The sequence below is a fragment of the Chenopodium album genome, chromosome 1, assembly GCF_948465745.1.
Source record: "Chenopodium album chromosome 1, dcCheAlbu1.1, whole genome shotgun sequence".
Classification (NCBI taxonomy): Eukaryota; Viridiplantae; Streptophyta; class Magnoliopsida; order Caryophyllales; family Amaranthaceae; genus Chenopodium; species Chenopodium album.
In genome coordinates, this window is record NC_137834.1 from 82,843,725 (window position 1) to 82,869,929 (window position 26,205).

The 26,205-nt window shown below is 32.3% G+C and overlaps 2 protein-coding genes across 2 annotated transcripts; both read left to right on the forward strand.

Annotated features, from left to right (window-relative positions):
• The first annotated feature begins 15,542 nt into the window (after nucleotides 1-15,542).
• On the forward strand, nucleotides 15,543-22,333 carry LOC145558763 (uncharacterized). Its single transcript, XM_081620100.1, has 5 exons — nucleotides 15,543-15,769; nucleotides 16,647-17,917; nucleotides 21,228-21,338; nucleotides 21,675-21,824; nucleotides 21,950-22,333. The coding sequence occupies exons 2-5, from the start codon at nucleotides 16,655-16,657 to the stop codon at nucleotides 22,088-22,090; spliced, it is 1,665 nt and encodes a 554-aa protein (XP_081476226.1). The 5' UTR covers nucleotides 15,543-15,769; nucleotides 16,647-16,654; the 3' UTR covers nucleotides 22,091-22,333.
• Nucleotides 22,334-23,245: 912 nt separating this feature from the next.
• On the forward strand, nucleotides 23,246-25,861 carry LOC145617696 (uncharacterized). The gene is made up of 2 exons (XM_081672472.1): nucleotides 23,246-23,958; nucleotides 24,820-25,861. Exons 1-2 carry the CDS (start codon nucleotides 23,458-23,460, stop codon nucleotides 25,627-25,629), a joined length of 1,311 nt encoding a protein of 436 aa, XP_081528598.1. The 5' UTR covers nucleotides 23,246-23,457; the 3' UTR covers nucleotides 25,630-25,861.
• Nucleotides 25,862-26,205: the final 344 nt, after the last annotated feature.

Here is a 26,205-nt window from a genome sequence, read left to right on the forward strand (position 1 = left end):
GGCAATATTGCATGTCCTTAAAGCTTGAAAGGTATGGCCAGAAAACAAGAGACGCATTTAATTATGATTGTTTTACATTTTGAAAACAATCCCTTTACACTTCAATGCTTATTTATGGAGTAACAAACCATCCCTGTACACTGTGTGTCTGTGTCGAATTGGATCAGACTTGTTAGGTGTAAAAAACTAATACATGTACATAATATTAGACATAGCAAATTTTTAGAAGTTTTAGATTGTGTATTGTTGTACAAATCATATATATACCCACACGGCCACACGTAATATGAAATATTTGATAATGTACAACCGTACTATACAGAGTATGTACTCAATGTAAATTTGTTCATATAATGAAATCAATTGAAGGCTAAAGATTCATCATTCAACTATTGAAGCAAATAAATTGGGACATTGATATGAATATATGTTCATATAAAGCAAAAATCAGAAAAAGAAAAAAAAAAATCCATGATATTTTTAAGAGAAGGGGGGCAAATGGTCCATATATGTTGGGTTATAACACACAGCTAGATCTAAACTCCACTTTATACTGCATTCCCATTCCTCACTTATTGTGGGAAAAAGAAAAAAAAAATAATTATTTTGATTTTGGAGTTTTATTTTTTTAATTATTTAATTTTATTTTTATTTAAATAAGGTGTGGGTGAAAGTTTCCAGTAGTGATTCTACAAAGCCACAAAAAGATCAGGTTAGCAGAGGATGTTTATAGGCCTACAATTAACTTTTTCTGGAATTTGCCTTGCTTGTTGCTTTGCCATTTTAATCCCCACAAAATTAAATTAATTGTTTGGGTCCAATTTTCTGTATAATTTGGGTAAATTTTATATTTTAAATTGCAATGCACATGAAGGCATCACTCTCTGTCTTTATATTTTTGTAATTTTGTCACAATTTTCTGACAAACATAGTCTTACCACATAAAATCTTGACGTACATACCATGTGTTATGCTGTTGTGCGATTTTGAGTTGTGCACAAATATGTATTTCATGTATTGATCTCAATCATCATCATTATCATCTTAGCTACGTTTGTTGCTAATTAATTACTATGCTTATCACCCCATTGTTAGTATATTAGAGACACACTTACATCGTTAATTGCATAAACTTAGACGCTATAAAGTAAAGGGATGACCTGTCAATTTGGACACAAATATAGGCGAAGGTAGGATTTCAATTTGGACGTGTGCTTTTGACATGCATTTTCAAATTAATATCACTTTAGAAATTTTTAAATGTTAACTAGTGCGTCGGAGGCATTCGTTAGCAAGATCCTTTTTTATATGAGTTTCTTTGCACAACCTTTTATCGGATAATAGCCATACAAAAAGCTTACATGTCATTATAATGTTTAGTCTCAATCCATTTTATCAGTTACCCGTTATTGCATATAGTATAGTGTAATCTTGATGAACCGACCCCTTCTTTATTTACATTTTCTTTCCCTATCTATGAATATATATATACAAATGTAACCGAAGTGCCTACATAACATACGTAACAAAAATAAAGTATTGGACAAAAAAGTCGGTCGATAGGAGAAAAATGGTAGGCAACATAGCATTAATAAGGATTGATTTGGAATGCGATGCCGCCACCTTTGTCGCGAGATCTTGACCATTGCTAAATTAATTTTATCACTAGCTTTGGTAGAAATGTTTGATGGAGAGGGGGAAGTGGGTTAAGAAAACCGTGCATTGTTGTAGGAATTTAATTGACAAGGCCTTATACTACAACTTGCTAGATTTTCCATGTGATTCTACACTTCGGCTTAACTTGCGGTTTTGCTTTGTCATTAACATGCTAGAAAATGAAATGAGTTTTGCTCAAAAAAATACATTTTGAGCTAAATGTACATCTGTTGAAGCATAACCTTTCCAAACAACACATTACACATGTGAGTATTACATACAGATAAAAATAGATATCATAGAAAATTAATGGAATTGCCTCAACTTGTAAAGTAAATTATCTAGCTATTGATTGCATGTGCAGTTTAGACTCATATTTGACAACATTTGAATTGAAAATACATACATTTTTCTATGACCAAAGTTAACTTCAACCTTGTTCTTTGATTTAGAATTCTCTGAAATTCAGTTCAATTAAGATCGTTTTATTTCAGTTCAGTTTAAAAGAACGAGGCCTTCAACATTTAATGAATCCACATATATGGACTATTATTCAGATCACTCAAACCCGCCTTCTTATTTGTAAGAGCTTTTTCATTGTTTGTTTTATTTTATGTTGTATACGTAGGGCGTGTTCGGCAGAAGCTTTTGAGTAGCTTTTAGTAGTTTGGCCAAATCAAATCACTAGTTCACTACTTAACAAAAAATATGAGTGTTTGGCAATGTAGTGATTAGGGTAGATTTTAGTGGGGAATTAGCTTTATTAAAAGCTAGGAAAAATAGCTTTTAAAGTTAGAAGAGATAACTGTTGATAGTTTAGGGTATGTTCGACAAAATATAGCTGTGAAGGTAGCTGTAGCTGTGGAGATAGCTGTGAGCTGTATATGTAGTTGTTAGCTGTCAACAAGTTGTTAGCTGTGAAGATAAATAATTTAGATAAGAGGGTTCGGTAAAGTAGCGGTTGACTAGCTGTTACATATAAAAATCAACATTTTATTTTGAAAACTATACATTAAATTTTCAACAGCTACCTCAAAAGCTACCTCTAATTTCAAAAGCTAATCTTTCAAACTATTCATAAAAGCTACCTCCACTACTAAAAGCTACCCTAACCACTACTTTGCCAAACACTTACATTTTTTGTCAAGTAGTGATTTGACTTGGTCAAACCACTAAAAGCTACTCAAAAGCTAGCGTCGAACACGCCCTTAATCTACAATTTTAGAAAAAAAAAATTATTCATTTTTTTAAAGCTAGTTAATCGCTACTTTATCGAACTCTCAAACTTGAATTGTCTATCTTCACGTCTAACAGCTTGTTGACAGCTAATATCTACCTACACAACTAATCGCTAACTTCATAACTATAATTTGCCGAACACAACCGTAGTATGCTTGGACTATATAATGAATTTTACTAGTAATCCTGCATTTTATTATCTTCACTGTAAGAATTCTTGCTTTACTTGAAAAGGCCTTAGCCTTGATTGCTTTACTTGAAAATTGCTTCAAGGGATTTTCAATCATTTTCAATCTTTGTAGACGTAATCGTTTTATAGAAGTCATAAATTCATATATGTTCGTCAAATATGGTAATATTGACCTGCTATGTATACAGTTGGGCGAACAGAGTGTATATATTACAGCAGAAATTACAGTATTAATAAATTGATCATCTAATCACATTAAAGCCATAAGATTATTAAACAAAGGTGATATTTTTTTTCTTGTTTTGGGGGGATGCATGTTAATTGTCATGTGGGTAGAGCAGACTATGTCACTGAATATCATGTTCTTGCACATTTATAGAATAAGCACTGATTCCTTCCCTTATCACATGAAAATGGAATAGTAAGATACGTAGTATAAAATTACAAAAGAAATTAAAAACCATTGTTACGATTATTTTAGGTACTACATAAAAAGATGTCAATTGGAATGTTTAGGTCAGATTTAATTAGATCAAATTAGGTCTACATACATTTTTAAAATCAAGTTAGTACATTAAATTATCGTGTTTATCATATAAGTCAACGTACATTTAAATTTGATTTTTCAAGTCGATTTCGAATCAAAACAGTTAGGTCAGTTTTTAACGCCTACATCTACCACACACCTCAATATTTTATGAAATGATTGAAATCTATGAACCAAATTTATACGAGTATTTCTCTAACTATAGCTTATAATTAAAATAATAATAATTCATTGCATACGTGTCAACTTTTCTTTGGTTTAATTTGCCTAACCAGTCAGAACACCCATCTTTTTCCTCCATCTCTTCATTCACCTTTACTATTATTATCACATCCTTAAACAATCCATGCATCACATGCTTCTTGTTACCTTTTAATGTCACTCCAAATTTATACTACTACTATTAATATCTATTCATCTTCAAACATAAAAATGTTGTAATACTTATTATATCACTAATCTTTTATTATTAGACATCGTAATTAAAAGTTGGGATTAATATTGGAAGATCAATGGGATCATCAGAAAAAGAAGTCTCATCATCATTTCCGGGGTTCAAAAAATATGATCCTAAGGAGGAGTACGAGCCAATTAGAAGGGCATTGAGTAGGTTACAACGGCGAGCGCCTCGGCCTCTTCAGCTTAAACCTTCTGTATCATTCAAGTCCGAGGGTACTCCAAAACTATTGTTTGGATCATCGTCGTTGTCGTTGTCGTCGTCGTCATCAGCTGTTGGTAGTACAACATCTTCTTTGAGTTCATGTTATCAGAATAAGGATCCTATCCCTCTTCTTTCTCCCCTAGTTTCTCCTTCTTTTGCTGAAAAATCTCGTTAATTTGGAAGTATTGTTGTAACTTTATTTCATGTTTGCTAATTTAATGATGTAATTATTTCAATATTATGGACAATTTTGTTATCTTAATAAATTAGTATATCATGATCAATTTTCTTGGTTTTGAGCTTCTTAAATTAGTACTTTTGTTAATTTGTTTTGAGTAAATTCTTTGAATAGATCATTACATGATGAAATCTTGAATTTTGTGGCCGAAATTGAAGTTGATCATAAAATGATTAATGCTTTACTTTTACATACGTGATGTATGCTAATTAAATTTGTCAAATTCAATATTTTCTTGCGTTGACTTTCAACGGTCCAAGTTTTGGTATTGCCATTGAGAAGAGAGATTAGACCACAACAGCACATCGTTGATTAATTAGATTATTGTGTTAAATATGATTTAATATAAACAATGCATAGACTATATAGATTACTTCTCAATTATGTTTATGGCCTACCAAATGATTTATGCATTATTATTGTTATTATTGTATAACGTATATTCTTTGGTTGAGGTTAAACTATATTATTAGGAATTATTTGACCGTAACTATGAGTAGTTTTATACGTGGCTAGCTATACGTTGTGGCCATTCAATATATGGGTTATTTCATTAGTGTAATAGGGGTTGCTTGGTCAGTGTTAAAGAAGTTACTTTATCAGTGTTATAGGAGTTACTCGGTCAGTATTACAGGGTTTAGTCAGGGTTATAGGGGTTACTTTAATTTTTTTTTTTATATAAGTGGTAACGCCGTAAGGCCAGCCACACACCAAACGGATCATATATGATTTATTCTCTATAATTTGGTGCATCACTCTAGCTAGCCAATAGGTGAGCAAGGGAACATCTGTACAATTTAGTCTCAAACAATGTGAAATTAAATCTTAATCAACAAAAATACACCTATTGTTGGAGTAAATAAAGGAAAGGTAAGTCGATAATTAAGTTAAAAGTAGTGTATGCCCAGACGATGCCCAGGTTGCTAATTTAACTTGTTTAATTTGCTAATCAAATTCGACTGTTTAGACAGTAAGATTTGTTGGTTTCGAGTTTAAGTCTTGCTATAAACATTTTTTATTTGTCAAACTCAATCATTACATAGTGGAAACACATTTAATAAATGGTTAAGATGTTAAGACATTTAATAAATGGCTAAGATGATAAGACTCTTAACTTAAGACTTGTTAGTCTTGATTTCAGGTCTTGTTATAAGCATTTTTATAATGAAAATAAAACTTAAAAGCATAGATGGATGAAGTAATGAGGAATTGTGGACAATTACAGAATAATGAGCTTTAAAAAATGGGCTTAAAACATAGAAAAATATCAATTGGGCTTTGGAAAATTGGGCCACGGATCCACTAAAACTATTAAAGTCCAGTACGGCTGTTATTTCAGATCAACTTCTCCACGACCAGAGAGCCAGAGACTAAACCATCATCACCAAATGGCAATTTTGCATAATTAATTACCTTTTTGGCCTTTATCGTCCTTATTTTTGCCAAATTTTGCTAAACTTTTTTTTTTTTTTCTTTTTTTTTTTGAAAACAACTTTTATTTATTTCTAGGGTTGATGTATCAATTCGACAGAGATCTACGCATTGATGGCGGAACCGAAATTCAATGGCGGAACCGGAATTCAATGGAAGTTAATTTGCCGATTCGGTTTACGGTGGAATCCTAATATCAATGGTGGTATCATACTCAAACGTTTCATAGATGCTTCAATCTTCTTCGAAACAGCAAATAATTCTCGAAAATTCTGAAAATTGCTTATACATCAAAATGGAGTTAAGTACATTGTTGGGGTCTAAGTTTTTTATTTTTTCACCTTTTGGGACCTAAGTTTTTTTTGTTCACCTTTTGGGGCCTAGAGTTAAGAATCCGATAACTTAACTCACTTTTAACTCACCTGAGTAAAAACTTAGTCCCTCAGCATTAAAATTAATTTTTTTCAACGAACACAAATCCAATACCCAAAAAAATTAGTTGTTAGAGAATATAAGGAGTATAAATACAATCATATGCAAAATCTTATATTGAATAATTTTGAATTCTACTTGATTTTTTTGTTTAGTATATATAAGAGTCTTGGGATTACACCAAAAGTGTAGTAGTGTATGTTTAATTAATTATCCTAACTATAACAAAATTGTATTTTTAATATTTGCATCAAAAAGAAATTATCCTAACATACTTTGTTTTCGGTTGAAGTACTTTTATCTGTATGTGTAATAGGATAAAAATTGTTTAAGTCTAAATTATTTGTGTTAGAATTTTTGTTTTCTTAAGAATTGTTTGTAATTGTTATTTGACTATCTTTTATTATGAAATCTTTTTTCACCTGTAAATAAAAATAAAATAAAAGTAACTCCACAATAATCATTGGATTTCATTAGGATTTAATATATTTCTATGTTAATTTTATCTTCTATCAATCATATAACTAATATATAAAGCTAAACTTTTAGTCAGGCCACGAGACAGCGAGCGTTTTAACTTTTCGCCAAGTGTCGTGCCACATAGGCGACATATAAGATTTAGTATGACACCTCTAACGCTAGATAAGAGAATTTAAGATAGATTTTTTTTAAGATAAAAAAGTTATTTAGAGTTTTATTTCTGACAAAAAAGTTATTTATAGTTTTATTTCTGATAGGACTTCTAATTTTCCATATGAATAAGTAGATTGTAACTTTAAAAATATATCTTATAAATATGTTAAATTAAATTTATATCATAAAATTTATAAAGTTGTACAAAACAGGACTTATTTATGATACACTTTAATCAACCAAAATAAAACTTGGCATTTTGATTTTTCGTCAAGTGTCACGTCATGTAAAAAACAAATATGAATTAGTGTGACACGCATAAGATAAATAATTATAACTTTTAAATACTTTTAACACAACTTTAACCCGTCTTTATAAGTAGCGAATTAATGTAAGGATTTTTAAAACATAAAGATATATATTGCGGAGGGAACTCGGGGCATCGCCCGGGGTACGTACTAGAAACTAATATATAAAGCTAAACTTTTAGCCAAGTCACGAGGCAGCGACACTTGGCATTCTTGTTTGATTATACGATTATGAGGCTGGTTTAAATTTATACCAAAATGAAGCTTCTTGCATACACTTCCAATACCCCAAACACACACGTGTCTCTTTTTGAAAGGCCACCAATTAAATCAGTCAGAAAAATGTTTTTAGGGGTCTAAGTTTTATAGGGGACTAAGTTTTTTTTTCATACCAACTTTCTAACTGACTAAGTTCTTAACTAAGGGACTAAGTTATTTAACTCAACCTAGTTAAATGTACATCGGAAATTGCACATGAGGTCCCAAACGGTGAAAAAAAAAAAACATAGGTCCCAAAAGGTGAAAAAATTAAAAACTTAGACCCCACTATTGTACTTAACTCCATCAAAATGGCTTTAGTTTTAAATTGAAAACTTCAATCTCATAGTTATTGCTATGGCATATTTATATTTTTCTTGCAAATTAGATTGGCGCAAATTTTAGATTTTTCTTGCAGTATGTCAAATTTTTAAAATTTTTGGTAAAAATATACTGTAATATACACTTTATTTTTATTTTATACATTTTTTTTTGTTGGTAATTAAAATGCGCAAATTTAAGATTAAGCCCCTAACCCTATCCCTAAATCAACTTAAACCTTAAACCCTAAACCCTAACCCTAAATCGACTTAAACCCTAAACCCTAACCCTAAATCGACTTAAACCCTAAACCCTAACCCTAAATCGACTTAAACCCTAAACTGACTTAAACCCTAAACCCTAACCCTAGCCTTAAACTCTAAACCTAACCCTATGTAATTAAAATGCGCAAATTTAAGATTAAGCCCCTAACCCTATCCCTAAATCAACTTAAACCCTAAACCCTAACCCTAAATCGACTTAAACCCTAAACTGACTTAAACCCTAAATGGCCTAAAAGCTAACCATAAACCCTAAACCCTAACCCTAGCCTTAAACCCTAACCTTAAACCCTAACCATTAACTTAAACCTAACCCTAACCTTAAACCCTAACCACTAACTTAAACCTAACCCTAAATTCTAAACCCCATACCCCTAAACATTATACTCAAAGACCTAACCCTAAATCCTAGCCCTAACCTTAACCCTAACCCCTCCCAAACCATAAACCTTACTAGCGCTAAGCCGCTAACCTTGGATTTGGTAAATGCCTAGATTTGTTTCAATTTTTTTTTTGTTTTTTTTCAAATATGTAATAAAGTAAAAAGGTTCTTCACACAGACTAAATTAAGAGACCTATATTTTGTCCTAACTTTCTTGACATTTGTCCCTTTTTTATTTTTTACTATGTTATGTTTCGTGCCATACATGCACGGTAATTTTTAATAATTGTTTCATATTAACACTACATTTAATTATAAAATAAAAATTTGTCTAAAATATTATTTTGAATTAATGAAAGAGCCTGTTTAAAATTACTTTTGGCTACACATAATTTTATGTACACTCGGGTGTATATAAAAGGTGATAATTGGCCACGGCAATACATGATTTAAAATACGCATTTGTTAACATGCATATATTTTTGTATATATTTGATTTCAATAACAAATTGCATTGGTATAATTTATTACCAAATGAATTTCTAAAAATGTAGGACATTACAATTATTTTTTTTTGAGACATTACAATTTATATCAAGAGACTTTTTTTTTTTTTTGCTTAAATTTAAAGTTGTTAATTTTTTTTTGAAAGGATACAACAAATCTTTTATTTTAAGTAATTTCTTAATATTTGACATTTGAACTATTTTCATTGAAAATACACAAACTTTCATATGTGGCTCGCCACACCGTGTGGCCAACCACAAATTTATTTTTTATTTAAAATAAAATCTACAGTACACCACTTTTCTTTTTCTCGATATAGCAATTGGATTTTCTCTCTCCTCTTTTCTTCTACACCACAAATATGGGTTTTCAATTAGGGGAAGATCGAAGATGCTCCTTATCAAGTTATTGCAATTAATGGCCAAAATCATTATTATTGGTCAATGAAACACTGGTTGCCACTGTTTGGTTGCGCAGGGGAAAAGACCAGGAGGAGTTGTGGTTTAACAATGGAGTTGAGAGGAGGAAGAAGAAGTCAAGAGTGAAGGAATGGGGGCGAAGATTCGCTGGACTACACTAGTAGAAAAATACAAAAAGGCAACCCCCAAATGGCACCGGTTCAGGCCAAACCGGTGCTAAAAACCGGCCTAAAAATGGGAGGGTTTTTAGACAAAGAGAAATGGCACCGGTTCAGCTCAAACCGGTGCCAAAAATACAAAATGCACCGGTTTGAACCGGTGCCAATCCTTTTAAAAATAAAACCGGCCTTTTTTTTATTCCATTTATATGGTTATACCACTCAAACCCTAAGCTATTTCACTCACAAAACTCACTTATATTTTCGCTGCTCACTCATTCTCTCTCTCTCATCCCTTTCTCTTTCATCTGCTCTCATTCTCATCTCCTCTTTCAATCCATTTCTCGTTCTCTTTCAAACCCTTCTTTCAATCGATTTTGATTTTTTTTTTTTTATCGATTTCTCGGTTTTTTTTTTTTACGATTTCAAAAAAAAAATTTCCTGGGTTTTTGATATTTCTTTCGATTTCAATTTTTTTTCGATTTCTGGGTGTTTTCGATTTGTGGATTTTTCTAGGTTAATTTTTTTGATTTCGATTTTGATTTTTTTCTATTTTTGGGTTTTTTTTTTTTCGATTTCGATTGTTTTTTTTTTTTTTTTTATTTTGATTTTGTTTTTCGATTTTTGGGTTAATTTTCGGTTACAATAATCGATTTTGGGTTAATGCATGCGTTTTTGGGTTTTTTTTATGGGTTTGTTCGAAGTTGATTATTTTGGGTTAATACAAGTTGATTTGGGTTTGTTCGAAGTTGATTTTGGGTTTAATTGATTTTATGAGTGTATTCGAAATTTTTTATGGATTTCTTTGAAATTTTTTTGGTTTAATCCACCAAGTACACATGCATGAGCAAGGTCAGGGTATAATTTCTTGATTTTAATTCGATTTATTTTTTATTTTCTGGGTTTTTAACTGATTTTCGAATTTTGTTTTATTTTAATCGATTTATTTTTATTTTTATCGATTTTAATTTTTTTTTAAGTGATTTTCGATTTTCTGGTTTGGTTAATCAATTTTTAAACTTATTTTAATTCGAATTTTTTTTAATTTCTGGGTTTTTTTCTCTCTGGGTTAATCAATTTCTGGGTTTTTTCTCTCTGGGTTAATCAATTTCTGGGTTTTTTCTCTCTGGGTTAATCAATTTCTGGGTTTTTTCTCTCTGGGTTTTTTAATTTCTGGGTTAATCAATTTTTATCAATTTTAATTTTTTTTTTCTGGGTTTTTTTTTATATTTTTATTTTTTGATTTTCTTTTTAACTGATTTCTGGGTTCAATTCTTTTAAACTGATGTTCTGGGTTTTTAACTGATTTTCTTTTTTTTTTTTCGATTTTCTGGGTTTATTTATTTATTTTTTTTCGCAGCTAAATCATGTTAATCGATTCATTTTGGTTGTTTTAATTTGTGCAGGTATATGGATTTAGATCTTAAATCGAAGAATCAAGATGCAAGTATATTGATTTAGATATTGTATGGGTTTTTTTTATTGTGAAGTTATAAATTTTTTTTTTATATTTATATTGTAATTTTTTTTTATTTATTTATATGTTGTAATTTTTTTAATTTGATTTAAATGTTGTAATTTTTTTATTGATCTATACTGTAAATTTTTTTTGATTATATATATATTGAACAGATTTGATTATATTGATTGTGATTTATATTTTTGATTTATATTTTGTATTCTCATTTAATTTTAGTTTATTTAATTTATATATATATATATATATATATATATATATATATATATATATATATATATATATATATAATTTTTTGGCACCGGTTCAAACCGGTACCTTAGGCCGGGTTTGAACCGGTGCCAATTTAATTTTTTCACGTAGTGCTACTTGGTTTACTCGTACTCCCTTGTCAATCGTCAATGTCGTCTTTTCTAGCTACTTTTTTTTAAACACAATTTCCTAGCTAGTTGAGAGCAATCAAGGAAATATATATGGTAGGACTTTTTATTTTGTTTTATCATTTTCAACTTATTTTTGGGGTCATTTTGCACCCATTCAATTTCATAGATTTTGGAAGTACGTGAGAGAAGGGATGGTTGATTGTTGCGGTGGTTGGAATTGGTGATTTGGTGCTGCTTTAGTAGTGGAATTGGTGGTTGGTCAAGGGTTACTAGGTCAGAGGGGAATTGATGGTTGGTCAAGGGTTAGGGGTTACTTGGTCAGGGGTTACTAGGTTGGAGGGCTTACTTGATCAGGGGTTACTAGGTAGGTCGGAGGAGTTACCATGTCGGAGGGATTACTTGGTCAGGGGTTACTAGGTAGGTTGGAGGGTTACCAGGTCGGAGGGGTTACTTGGTCAGGGGTTAATAGGTCAGAGGGGTTACTTGGTCAGGGGTTACTAGGTCGGAGGTGTTACTAGGTCAGAGGTACTAGGTAGTTCAGAGGTTACTAGGTAGGTTAGAGGGGTTACTTGATCAGGGGTTACTAGGTAGGTCGGAGGGGTTACTTGGTCAGGGGTTACTAGTTACTAGGTTATCAATAGAGGTTACTTGATTAGGGGTTACTTGTGTGTTAGTTGGCCACACCGTGTGGCCAGCTACACACAAAAACTGCTGTTGAAAATATAGTTGACAATATATTATGGAAATATACATCAAATCATATAAATAATATATAAAGCTAAACTTTTAGCCAGGTCATGACGTTACGACACTTGGCGTTCCTACTTTTCGCCAAGTGTCGCGCCACATTGGAGAGATTCAAATAGACTTCATAAGATAAAAAAAAAAAAAAAGAATTTTAGGATAAAATTTAAGTTTATAATTTTTTTTTTCGATAAATTAAAGACCAATATTTCAGAGATACAAATTGAATTACAATTTTATTCAAAAAAACTATTAGATTATAATTCTTAAAAATTATCATATAAATTAAATTTTTTATGTCATAATATTTTTTTAGAGCGAAGGAATTAGTTTAAAGTGTTAAACATCTATTTATAATATATACTAATCGGTTAAAATAATATACTTGACAACTAATAAAATTTTATTACTACATAGACCTGTCAATTAAGGTTGAGTCATGAATCATCTCGGATTGGGTCACTTTAGGTTACGAGTCAAGAAATGTTTAACCCTTGCCTAAAGTTTTGGGTTCGGGTCAACCCAACGGGCTTTGAACATTTATCTTATTTAATTTATTAATTGTTTATTTTTTAAAATGTATTAAATCTAACATTTCCACCAATATTAGTATTAGTCATTATAAGTGCCTACTAGATAGCAAATCGTCACAAAAACACATCAATAAACTAATTTTTTATCCAATGGTATATTTTAAAATTTGACATATAGATTAAAAATTTTATCTTTAATCATTAAACAACCCGGGCATCGCACGGGCACAAAACTAGTCTTTTTTATATGAAACATTTGTTATCTTTTATTTATGTACTGTATAAGATTTGTTTCAAAATATTTTTTTTTCAATTTTTTTTTAAAAAAATTAAACTAAGGACACACCAAAAAGTGACATCCAAAAAGTGACATGTGTCATTGCTGGTGTGTCTTTTAGTGTATATATATATAGTATAGTACTAGATGAAGCCAGTGCGATGCACGGTTTGTTTGAAGTTTTTTTTTTTCCTTGTATTTATGTGCTAATTTGTTACATATTTGGATAAGATTTCTAATATCAAAAGATAATATTTATATTTAATTAATTTAAACTTAAAAATATCATTCGTCAATTTTGCTTACGTGGCATTTGAATTAATTAATTTTAAAAGAAATTAATAATCTCTTATTTAATTGGCAACCACTAAAATTTATATTCCTACGTGGCGCAATGAAAAAATTAAATCCTACGTGGCTATCTAAAAACTCAGGAAAAAAACTCCCCTTTATATATATATATATATATATATATATATATATATATATATATATATATATATATATATATATATATATATATATATATATATATATTAGATTTGTTACATATTATATATTAGATTTGTTACATATTTGGATAAAACACCCCTTTATATATATATTAGATTGATTTTTTTCTCATGAATAATATAGATTTTTTTTTTACTTTTTTTTTAACTTTTTATTTTATTATTATTATTTTTATAATCTATATAAGTTTTTCCAAAACGAAACATAATAACTATTTATTTTCTTAGCTACTCCGTATAAGGCTTTGTTGGTTCATTGCTAGTAAAAAAACAAGAAGAGAAAGGAAAACTGAAAATTTGTAAAGAGACTTTTCTTAGCTACTCCGTATAAGACTTTGTTGGTTCATTGTTAGTAAAAAAACAAGAAGAGAAAGGAAAGCTGAAAATTTGTAAAGAGACTTTTCTTTCACTTCCCTTCATTTCCTTCAAATTTTTCATGTCATACATCAAACCAAACATAGGAACATATTAAAACCTTTTCCCTTCTTTTCCAGCCAAATCTCTTCAACCAAAAGGGGCCTAAATCATAATTGATATTCAAAGGAAAATGAAAAATTAGAGCAAATGCTTTGTTATTTGTTGTTGTATTTATCTAATATACTCATATATATACTTGTATTAGTATTATGATATTCCTACCTCCTTTTAATATTAGTTGCAACTTTGGAATATTTTATATCTCAAAATAATATCTCAAAAGTTGCAACTAATATTTAACAGAAGTAGTATATTGTACTCTGTATTAAAAAAAAAAAAACCGTATTGTATATAATGATGATGAGAAGGGCCATAGACCAATTTATGGGCCGAGCCTAGCGGACTACTTCATGGGCCATTTCGTACTTTTATGTATGGGCCCTTTGGCCGAAACCTACTACAATTTTTACACTACTCCCCTGTGTAGCGTGCTCTACCTGCACCCCCTCCCCACGACGTCGTTTCATGTTTCCTTCCCCCCCTTTTTTTTCCCTGCCATTTTTGGCTTGTTTTATTATTTTCCTTTTTTTTTTTATTGCTTTGCTTTTTACTCAAGCTATGTATATATACTCCTATCATTTTAAACATTTATTTTCTCTCTCTTCAATTGATTTTGTTCTTATTTTTTCTCTCTCTCCAATTTGATTTCATCTAATTTCTTTGTTTGATTTTCATTTTTGCGTTTTTCCTGACGGATGATTCTTCTACTTCTGATTTTAGAGAGGAAGGTTTTAGAGAGAGAAAATGTTGGATTTTTTTAAAAAATTTTTTTATTGTATATATAGGCGGGGGTATGGTCGGTTTTTACTGTGCGGTTAGTGATTTACTGCGGTTAGTGTGGGGTTAGTGGTAGCAGTTAGTGTGGGTTAGTGGTGATACACATCGTTTAAGGGGGGTGTAGGTAGTGGAAGCTACACTAGGGGGTAGGTGTTAAGAATTAGGAACCTACTTAAATTGCCTACTTCCTCTGTTCTTTTTACTTGACTTGTTTCTTTTATCACGTTTGCCAATGCAAAACTGTAACAATCAACAACTTAAATTCTCCCAAAGTAAAAATTATAAAAGTTATACATTATGATAGTACTTATTGAGACGAATCCAAAAAGATCATATATGAATATATTTTTCCTTACATATTATTCACAAAATACGGTCAAAGGAGGGGTGGTGACTAGTGTAAAAGTCAAAGCGGGTCAAGTAATAAAGAACAGAGGAAGTATGTTCCAAATTACGAGGTCTAGTGCAAATTGTATTGGGCCGGGCCAAATTGTGCTCGTACTGGGTTTTATGGGCCAGTTCGGGCCATTCATGTCCCGCGGCAAAATCCAATAAAAATATTTCCGTTTGAAACATTTTCATTTTTCAGCGGTCATTTTTATTTTATTTATGTCATAAATCCGCAAAATCACCGACCCCTGTAATGCCACTACTATTTTACCACTCACCTTTCTTTCGATTTTAATTTTAATTTTAATTTTAATTTAATCCCTAAACTTCTACGTCACTCCCAAAACGCCTCTTTCTCTCTCCTCTTCTGGTTATGGTGACCACCATATTTCTTCCCCAATTTCAAATTTAAGAATCAAACCTCATCCAATTTTCCCCTTCTTTTTCTCTCTCCTACTTTCTCTCTTCTACTCTTTAGATTCATGGTTTTTCGATTGATTTGGGGAAGAAACTTGTGAATTGCGATTCTTCATCACTGGTAATTCTTTAATTGTTTGATTCCTTTCTCTAATTAGGCTTCTGATTTGATTTATATTTGTTTGGAATTTTGTTTCTTTCTTTTGATTTTCGTGTTTTGTAATTGGGGATTGAAGCTATTGTTTGACTTAGTCGTAATTTACGATTTTAGGGTTTCAAGTTGAATAACTTTTGGCCATTATTCTTGGCTTTTTTTCTGATGTTAGTTTTGTGATTCTTTTCTTCGATTTCAACTACAATTTTAGCTAATACTGTTAAAGTGTATAGTGTATTATGTGATGATACTCCGTATATTAGGGTATCTGTAACATTGTTGGTGATGTTAGAACTTAGAAAACAGCGTGTGCGTTTGTGTGTATTTACTAATGAGGCAAATGGAGTAAGAGATCAACAATTCAACAGTGACAAGAATTGTATTTAGTTGTCGAATTCTGTGTTTGTCAATTTGGCCTTTGGATTGTGACATTGTTGGTGATGTTAGAATTAGAAATTGCCGTAATTGGTATGTGTGCGCGCGTGTGCATGGATGCGTGTGTTTATGAATAGGGTAAATGGAGTAGAGATTAACGGTGATACAAATTGTAATTAGTTGTGGAATTTTATGTTTGTTAAATTGTTAGATTGTTGGTGAGATGTTAAAACTTAGAGAATACCATAGCTGGCATTTGTGCGCTTGTGTGCGTGCATGCGTGCGTATATGAATTGGGTAAATGGAGTAAGAGATTGACAGTGATATGAATTGTAATTAGTTGTCGGTTTTCTATGATTGTCGAAATGGTCTTTAGACTGTGAAATTGTTGCCAAGTCGTCGGCATTGATTTGTAAATTATCGATAAGCTTTGGACAACATGGTTATGTCTTTTTCTTGTGTTTCTTAGGAAGACAAATGGGGGCTCCTCAGGCTGTCAGTGACCATTATATGCCTAAATCGTGTTTCAATAAAAGAATTTTGAAAGAATGCACGAGTAGGAAAAGGGAAAACATTGTCCTTATTGAAGTTGATGATATTAGTGAGGTTATCATCCTCGACGATGTGCCTGAGTCTTTCCAAAAAAAATTCAGGAAAAGACCAAAGCATGTAATTAGCATTGATGATGATGATGATGATGATGGTGGTGGTGGTGGTGGTGGAAGCAGGGATGGGGCTTGTCATACACATAGTGATGCGACTTCAAGCAATAGATGCTTCCCAACAGAAGCAGCTGATCCTTCAACGAGTCATTATGTTAATGAGGATGTTAATGAAGGAAACACTCCTCCTGTAAAGCTCTCTAAGTCCAAGCGAACTTACTCTGGAAAAAGTATTCCTAGAAGTCAGTATGGACTTGGTCCTGACTCTGATGGGGGCTGTTCATCTGAAAGTGACTGCTCCGACTGTGAGTTGATGGAAGGATCTTCGAATAAGCTTCGTGAACAGTGGGAGAAGGCCTCATTAAAAAGAAGATGTAACTCTAGCCGTGCTCCTCCTAATTTTGAAGATGAAGCTGGTACTTCAGCACCCACTCATCCTGTTTATGATGATGTTGACCCCCCTGGTCAACAAAGCAATGCGAGAAATGGTTCTGTTCGTCAAGGCAGTGATGGTGTATTTGCTGGTTCATCTCAGAAAGTTTCCAACGAAAGTGAGTCTTCAGAGCAGGATTATTATCCTACAGATATGGATGGACAATTTCCTAGGACTCGTGACGATTGTATTGATTCTAGTTTTGATGATATAGAAAGAAGTGGTTCTTTGACCCCTGAAAGTCCTGTTCACCATACAGCTGAACATTGTAAAGTTAAAACGCCGGAGTCTGTGAGTGGTTTTATGTCTGCTAATGGAAAAAAAGCTGAAGATTTGAAGTTTCCTGGGCTGGGTTGTGATGGTAATTTGACAAATAAAGTGTTTAGCAAAGATTATTCTTCTGCTGTAACTAAGGGACCCTCTCAAGATGGTATGAATGATCATGTTGCTTTTTCTAATGGACAACAAGGTGCAGAAATCGTTTGTATGCCATCAGATCACAATGCTAGCTGTGGAAATGAAGTAGTGTCTTCTTCTGACCAGAATAACATTATTACTGATAGACAGAAGATAAAGGAGACTAATGAGTACAAGCTTGCTATGGAGGAAGAACTTGCAGCTAGGCAGCAGCAGTTGTTGATTCAGGTATGCTCATTGTAAACATTTAATTTTTGGAAATATCAGTGATTACGTATGACAAGGGTGTGAACCATTGAGTAGGATTAATTGATGAACTGAAAAAAATCTGACTTATGATGAGTAACTGCACAGGTTTCTTTGATTTGGTTGATATATTAATGAAGGGTAATGCTATATGTAGCCCTTAGGGCTATGAATAAGCATTTAAGTTTTTTCCTAATTTGGTATTAGTTTAGTAATTCATGAATAAATCACTCGCAAATTAGTGTAATAATGTTATTATTATTATTATTATTATTATTATTATTATTTATTTTTTTTTTTTATTTTTTTTTTATTTTTTTTTACCATATTTAGCTCCTTATATGTACCGCTAAGGGCTATGTAGCATTTGCATAGTGAATTAGGTATAATATAATTCCATCATCCATTGAGCTTGTTTATATTATGTCTACAGATCTACTAGGCTGTTAAGCATTTTTATGGCTATTTTTTTATTGAACAATGATACTTTTTGTGATGGAGAAGAATCTGAATCATTGATGACTGTGGTGGTCTATGAAAAATCTTGTATGTGCCAGTCATAACCTTCTCAGTCAGCTTTAAGCAAGGATGTAGGTTTTTGAGTTTCATCTTTTTCAGAAATTTGTCTCGAATTCACCATTGTATGTTCCATAATGTTAGTGGTGAGGAATTTGTAGTTTAAGTGTCAAGACATATCTTAGGTTTGCAGTGATGTGATTGTAATATTGTATTGTAGGGGTTCTTTAACAGCTTTTTAAGAATTAGTGCTCCATTAGTGAAAATGTAGACTTTCATCCCTTCTTAGATTTGTTGGTGAGGGCTATTTATTTTGAAATGGTTTGTAGATCTTAATGTCAATTCTATGATTGAAATCTATGGAGAGTTTTATTGAATTTTATTAGTAACTTATTGGTGTAGGCCGACAAAATACAGGTTTTGTATCAGGATTTGTTGGACCTACATTTGACCCTTTTCCTCTATTGTTTTTGTATGCAAGTTTTTTAATATTTATGCTCCTATATACATGTGAAGGTTCCTATATGGCTATATCTGATTACGCCCCACCCCAGCTATAAAAGCTATGATCAAGGCCACCCTTTGAGCTCTGCTTTATGTTTTTTTTTATAAATTTGTAGTGAATTATGTGCACATTAGAAGTTTTACTTTTTGAAACGGCTCAACATTTTTGTTCTCTTATTCATGTTGCCAGCATCACTTTGGGGTGTCTGATTTACCAATCTTGAATGGTGGCATATGAATCAACGAAACTCATGTCTAATTTTTGGAAACAATAAATAAAAGACCCATTTCTCCTTGACGCGACGTGTTAAGAGAGGTATTGTAGTGGGTAATTGTTGATTGAAGCTGAATAGAAAAGTGTAGTGAGATTAGTTTATTTTTTTAGGGTAAGTTGGAAATAAATATAGTGGAATTGCTGAATTAGATAGGTTTTATCATCTAAAAGTGAATATAAGTTAGTGGACGATGAATCCTACTTAAATGAGAAATGAGGTTTTAAATTTGGGATAAGAATTTTGGGATATATGGTCTTTTCCCTGGGGATGGAGGGAGCACTATGCCTTTAAAACCCAGATTTTTAATACCATCTATATGTTTACTCCAAACCCAAGAAAGTGATAGATTTGAGTTAAATCTCATGTAATCATATTGTTTCTCTTTTTCGTGTCAACCCACCATTGCTTTGTGCAGGGCTGTTTTTCCCAGGCCATCTTACCTGGAATAAAGTTGCCTAAGATTTTAATGAATAGACGAAGTATCAGTATGTCCATGTGATGATAATTTTTGTGTGGGCAATTGTGGGCCAATGCTATAGGAAGTCTTCTATTAATGCTTCCATGTACCCCTTTGTATAAACTTAGTTTGTTGCATAGAAATTGGGTTGAGATTCTTGAGAAGACAAATTTATAAGGGAGGGGAAACGGCATTTACTGTGAGTAGGGGAAAAAGAGAGAACGAAGCAGGAAGCACGGGGGTTTGCAGATTTATTTTATAATCCAATAACTGGCAAGGCTTGTTCATGTGTTTGATTCCAAATCAAGTCCAATGCCTAAGCTGATTGGTTAACTAAATAATGACCTGATGGGTTGAGTATTGTTTGGTTTAGTTTGTTTATAATCTCTGTTTATTTTTTCTACCTCACCTGTAATTGGTGTTTATGGCATTAATAATTTTAAATAAGATATTATAGCAAAAATATTGTTGGACAACTAATGTGGATACATGAGTTTCATTGTTTATTACTTGCTCCGTTTCTCTTGGACATGGAGTTTTAGGAGGAATAGTAGAAGGTATATACAAGTATTATTTTATGATGGAAATGGGGTTGGTTGAAGAATAAAAAATCTAGAAAAGTCAAAGTGAGAGTATAAGTGAGGAGGGGAGAGAATATGAAAAATTCAAAGTATAAAAATATGAGGATCACTAATGGGGAGAAAAATACAGAGTAGTAAAATGTTGTTAATAAGTTTCCGAGAAAGAGAAATGGAGCAAATAATAAAATACGGCCGCAAAAGGAACGTGGAACAAGTGATTAAATACGGAGGGAGTAGTATAGTTCGTGCTGAAATATTTTTTCGAGCTGAGAAAATGTATTGTGTTTTGATGGATGTAAAATTGTAAGTGTTGGAGGAAAATATTTGGAAATCATATATTGTAAATGTTGGAGGAAAATATTTGGAAATCATATATATATATATATATATATATATATATATATATATATATATATATATATATATATATATATATATATATATATATATATATATATATATATATATATATTGTGTGCACACTGGAAGTCTGGAACATTGTTAAGATGTTATTCGATCAAATATTTTTTTCCCTAGAGGCATTAATGGGTTCAAATTTTTGTTTCTTTGTCCTACAGAGACTCCTTGTTTTTCACTCTAAACAATTCTACATTAGAGCTATTCCATTTTTTCATTTTGTTGATCTCCACATGCTACGTCGTAACGTAGCTCTTCTCTAGTTCCTTTTCTCATTATGTTCCACACGTACGTACTTCGTACTAGTATGTTTGAAGAATACCTTTCTGATTTTATTTTTTTATTAAAAATTTCTCTACAATTCTTTTATTTAGGAGCCTTTTTTTCTTTCCAGTCACCTGTTAATTTATTTTAAAAAATTGGCCCCTGTTCTCATGTATTTGTTTCCAATTTATGCATATTTTATTTTAACTTATACCAGCTGCTTGTTTAAAGCTGTACTGTAAATGGTGCATGAAATTGGTGCTTGTTTATTTCCTTAGGCTGAGGAAGCACGGAGGCTAAGGAATAGAAAAAAGGCAGATATGCGCATAATGATGAATGAAAGAAGACAAAAGCAGCGTGTGGAGGAAATTCGGCAGACACGGAGAAAGGTATGCTTTCTTTTTCTTGGATTGCAGATTAGATAATTAATTGTGGTCGCTGGAATGTTTTTCTAAATAGCTTGAGCACTGCAGCGTTTGCCTTAGTTTATGTCGGATGAGCTTGTGGTTTATTGCATTTGTTGGGTCAAATGTGTTCCTCTTGTTGTAATACTTTGTACTATAATGGAGCACTGCAGCGTTTGCCTTAGTTTATATGTCGGATGAGCTTGTGGTTTATTGCATTTGTTGGGTCAAATGTGTTCCTCTTGTTGTAATACTTTGTACTATAATGGTATTCTTCTACGGAGTACTTATTTTATCCTTAATTAAATTATGTCTTTGCAGGATGAGGAGAACTTGAACCTGAAAGAAAAACATCGTGTGGAGGTAAAGAAGGAACTGCATAGAATTGAGGCTATCTGCACTGACATGGCCTCACTACTTCGGTGTTTAGGCATCCATGTTGGTGGTAGTCTGTACCCTTCTCCAAACGAGGTAATGTTTCTTTTTTGAGTTTTTTCTTTCTAAACTCTTGACTTACCTAATTATAGATTTCGTGCCCTGCTTCTTGTCCATTTTCAATCTGTAATTTCATGAAGAACATGATGATATGTTGTCAGGTCCAAGCTGCGTATAAACGAGCTTGTTTAAAATTCCACCCGGATAGGATGTCAACAACTGACTTGCGACAGCAAGTTGAAGCCGAAGAAAAGTTCAAGCTGATATCTAACATGAAGGATAAATTTTGGCAAAATAGATGACACATAGCTTAGGTAACCTAGAGTATAGGGGGGAAAGGAATAGGAAATGGGATTGCCTTCGGTTATTATGAATTGTTTGGTTTGCTATTTATTGATGTTGGCTCGTCTTAGTTGTTGCCATCATTTTTGCAAGTCCTAAATCCTAATGTCTATCTGCCATGTATTTTTTCCCTGTAGATCAATACTTTGTTGCTTTCATGGTAGGCTTGAATGAAAAGCAGTATATGTATTTTTTCATGTAAAGTTAATACTTCCTCCATTTCATTATAATCGCAACACTTGAATTGAACACATTATTAAATACTCCGTACTAGAGGAAGAGTGGACAAAATATAAATAAAGTAGGTTTGAAAAGTTGTATTTTATAGGAAGTAGTATTTATCCTATTTGGTGAAATGGAGAAAACATATGATTTGAAAAATCAATTACTGTATTTTATCATATGAATACATACTGTTACTGTACAATAATAGATTCATGGTATTAAATGAGCATATTTTATAACTGAGTGTGCAAATAAAATTTATCAGAGATTTGATGTATATATACTACGTATTTTTTTGTACATATTTTTTTTTTAATTTTTCTACGGACTTGGAAAAAAAGCTAGGTCAATATTGAATTTGTACACATACTACTCATCCTTTTCATTAAAGAATAATACATGATTATTGGGCCTTTGGACCATTTAACCGGACAGGCTGGTGCGGCCTAGAATGCAACCCTTGGACCAACTGAACCCTGGACCAATGGACCTAGGCTTGGACTTGATAGACTCCAAATGTGGTAGATCTAGAGAGAATAGCTATTTGATTCCAATTGATTGCTCTTTTCATTAGGTTTCACAATCTTTGATTGGCATGATCTTCCCAAGTTGTTGCAATTGACATGATTACTTGTTGATCCCCGTTCCTAGTGTTTTATTTGTTTGGTTGCTTGTTTTGTTAGTTGTTAGTGTTACTTCTTACCTTCGATTTCGACCTAGCTTAGGCGCATAATTGAGAGCGCTTGAACATTACCGTTCATTTGGGTTCGACCCTTGACTTGCCTCCATACTCATATTTAGGTTTGTTAAGTGTTTATAAATTAACTTTGATCGAGGGAAGATTATATAACGACCTAGTTTTCCCCTGGTCAAACTATTTGGCCTTCCAAGCAAATTTGCTTTGCATTTCCGTCAATCAAGATAAAGATGAGCAAGCAAAAGGTATAAGATTCTTAGGGGAAATTTTTAATACAAGGTGGCCAAACACTAATAAAATACTCCTTTAGTAGTACTATAAGTAAATGCTAATTAGCACCATTTCAACATCCAAAAATCAACCAAAACTCTCAAACAATCAACCAAAACTCTCAAACTTAAAAAGATGAGCAATAATCAATGGTCAATTTTAAGGGGAAGTACATATGGAAAAATGTACACACTTTATTTTGATGGATCACATAATAATCAAGATAAGAAAGCTGGTGCTGGCTGTGTTATAATGGATAGCCAAGGAGAATTTGTTGTTGCTGCTGCCTATAATCTTACTCAAACTTATCCCGAATATTGCGACGTTGCTATTGTTGAGGCTGCTGCTCTTTGTATCGGGTTGAAGTTGGCGAAAGACCGTAACCTCAACCTCAATCTCATTAAAGGGGATAGTACGGAGGTCATTGGTCGTGTCTTGGACCGTGGTCGAAGGCCATCTAGTCCACCTTTAAGCGGGATCATTCAACAAATTATTGGACTGATCGATGGTCAGAATATCGTGATCATTCGTAGAGAAGCTAATCGAGTTGCAGATAAGTTGGCGTATTGGGGGTGTAGCAGGCTTGAAGAAGGGGGTCGTAAGTTCTATACCAGCTATTTTGATCTTCCTCCTCAGGTCTGTTGATCTCTTAATTGACTATTTTGCCTCTTCTTATGTTAATAATTTTGATGCCAACGTTTGTATGGTTGACTTAAATTTTATTTTAATCACGCTGTTCTTATTGTTAATCAGTTCAAACTATGCAAAAATCAACTTAAAATAAAATCAGGCGACATCAAATTTTTTGATCATATTAATTAGAGAGATTTAGACCAAATCAAATCATATCAAACCACTAAAAATGAAGAAAAAAAAGTCTTATCAGAATTTATTAAGTCAAACTAATTAACGTGCGGAGTAAAAGTTTTCCATTCGTTTAATTACTTTAATAATACCATTCTCTTTTGCATTTATTTGGTCTCATAAAAGTTTGATTTTTGGAAACTTTACACAATTTAGTTTTTTTCCTTCTATAATATCTCAATTAACTACAAGTCATATCATCAACACATAAAGAGTAAATTTTTAATGAAATCGAGAAAATAGATGATATTTTTTTTTTTTTGACAAGAAATAGATGATAGATGATTTTGTTAAAGGACCAACCTCACCAAAAGTCCAAAAGATTAAGTTGATGCTTTGTGTCACGCTGACTCTGATACCATGTTAAATAATCAACTCAACCACTTAAGACCTACGAATATGTTTTATACTCTACCAAATATTATATACGAAGTATGAAGTACATACACACCTAAAAAAAATTGATTCAACAAATTCATAAGTGCTGTAGTTGTACTGTAGGGGAATCTTGAATCAAGTTTATTTATTTGGATAGCGTGTATAAACCAATCTCGGTCTCTAACTCTTAGCTTAACCTTTTGGTTGGTTGCAATGATCTCTTAACACATATCTTTGCTCATTTAATGGTAATAGGTGGCTGAGCTTATAAGGCAAGAAAAATCATTCGGCAACATAAGAGAAGAGGAGGATGATGGAGAGGGGAGTAGTAGCTTGGCCGAAAACATCGGTATGGCTGGAGCCGCGGTGGCTGGAGTAGCAATGTTAGCATGGGGAATGTTCAAGCTCGTGTCCGGTGAAAGCTCTTCAGATAAAGACGAACACAAGAATAAGGCAAAAGCACCTCAACCAAGGGAAGTTATTAGAACCCTTGATTATGCATCTAATAAAATGTCTCTAAATAATGATTACTATACCCTTCATTATAGTGGCAGTGATATAAATCAGCACCAAAACGGAGGTGCAGGATGCATAATTCGAAACAGATATGGGAAGCTTATAATATCAGAAACTTACAACCTTAATCATCTTTACCCTGATCAATATAATATTGCTGTAGCAGAAGCAATAGCTTGGAGTAAAGGTTTGAAGTTGGCCGAAACCAAAAGGCTTAAACTTTTTCGCATAATAGGTGATAATAAGGAGGTCATTGATCGTGTTCGTGGCCAAGAAAAGAAGGCCCCTAAAGTCCCTTTGTTGAGTGAAATCGTGGGTGAGATTCGAGAGGCTTTGGAAAAGCATTCAATTAGCCCATGGAATCAGGTTGAACTCATTGGAAGAGATGAAAACAAAGTGGCTAATGAATTGGCATCCTTGGGATCTAAACTCTGGTTTTTAGGGGAAAAGAGTAAGAGTTATGGTAGTGATAACGATCTTCCCTTTAAGTTAGCCCAATTAATCCGTGAAGATGAAGTAAATATTAGGGGAAAAAACCTACCCATGTAACGTTCTTTATATATTTGTGTCGCGTTGTGTGTATAAGGTGCAGGGCACATACTTGATGCTCTGCCTTTAAAGGGTGTATCCTAGTTGACTGAAGCTAAGATATACTATAGTAATGGGGTGCTACAAATAAATAATTTCTCCATGTATCAGAGTTAATTATGAGTGAGTGTGTTATGAACTTGCATATGATTGATATGAAGTAATAAATAAAAGTTGGTTGTCTTTGCTTGAAGCCTTGAATGAAAGTATGAACTATGAAATATTACAAGTAATATTTGGCCTTCTGATGGTACAGTGTATATAACAACTTTGGAGGGATGACATAATATTATAGGTATGTTGATTAAGACAGACTAGAATAATGTAAGTTGAGGTTATTGTAAAGAGACTTCCAAACATTTATACATTTTAAAATTGTACTCGTACTTCAAAGATATATATAGTCAAAGATTTGAGAGATTAATTTGGCCTGACATAGATTGCACAACCAATTGCACATTTAACTGAATTGACTCATCACAGATACAAATAGACCGACTTGAAAATGAATTTGGTCAAAGTTAATGCATATTTCAT

What these genes read in the sequence shown, in the direction of transcription:
- LOC145558763 (XM_081620100.1), top strand. Translation starts at nt 16,655, where the DNA reads ATGGGGGCTCCTCAGGCTGTCAGTGACCATTATATGCCTAAATCGTGT. An exon ending in TTCGGCAGACACGGAGAAAG is followed by an intron (nt 21,339 to 21,674) that starts GTATGCTTTCTT and finishes ATGTCTTTGCAG; the next exon opens with GATGAGGAGAACTTGAACCT. An exon ending in TGTACCCTTCTCCAAACGAG is followed by an intron (nt 21,825 to 21,949) that starts GTAATGTTTCTT and finishes ATATGTTGTCAG; the next exon opens with GTCCAAGCTGCGTATAAACG.
- LOC145617696 (XM_081672472.1), top strand. Translation starts at nt 23,458, where the DNA reads ATGAGCAATAATCAATGGTCAATTTTAAGGGGAAGTACATATGGAAAA. An exon ending in ATTTTGATCTTCCTCCTCAG is followed by an intron (nt 23,959 to 24,819) that starts GTCTGTTGATCT and finishes TAATGGTAATAG; the next exon opens with GTGGCTGAGCTTATAAGGCA.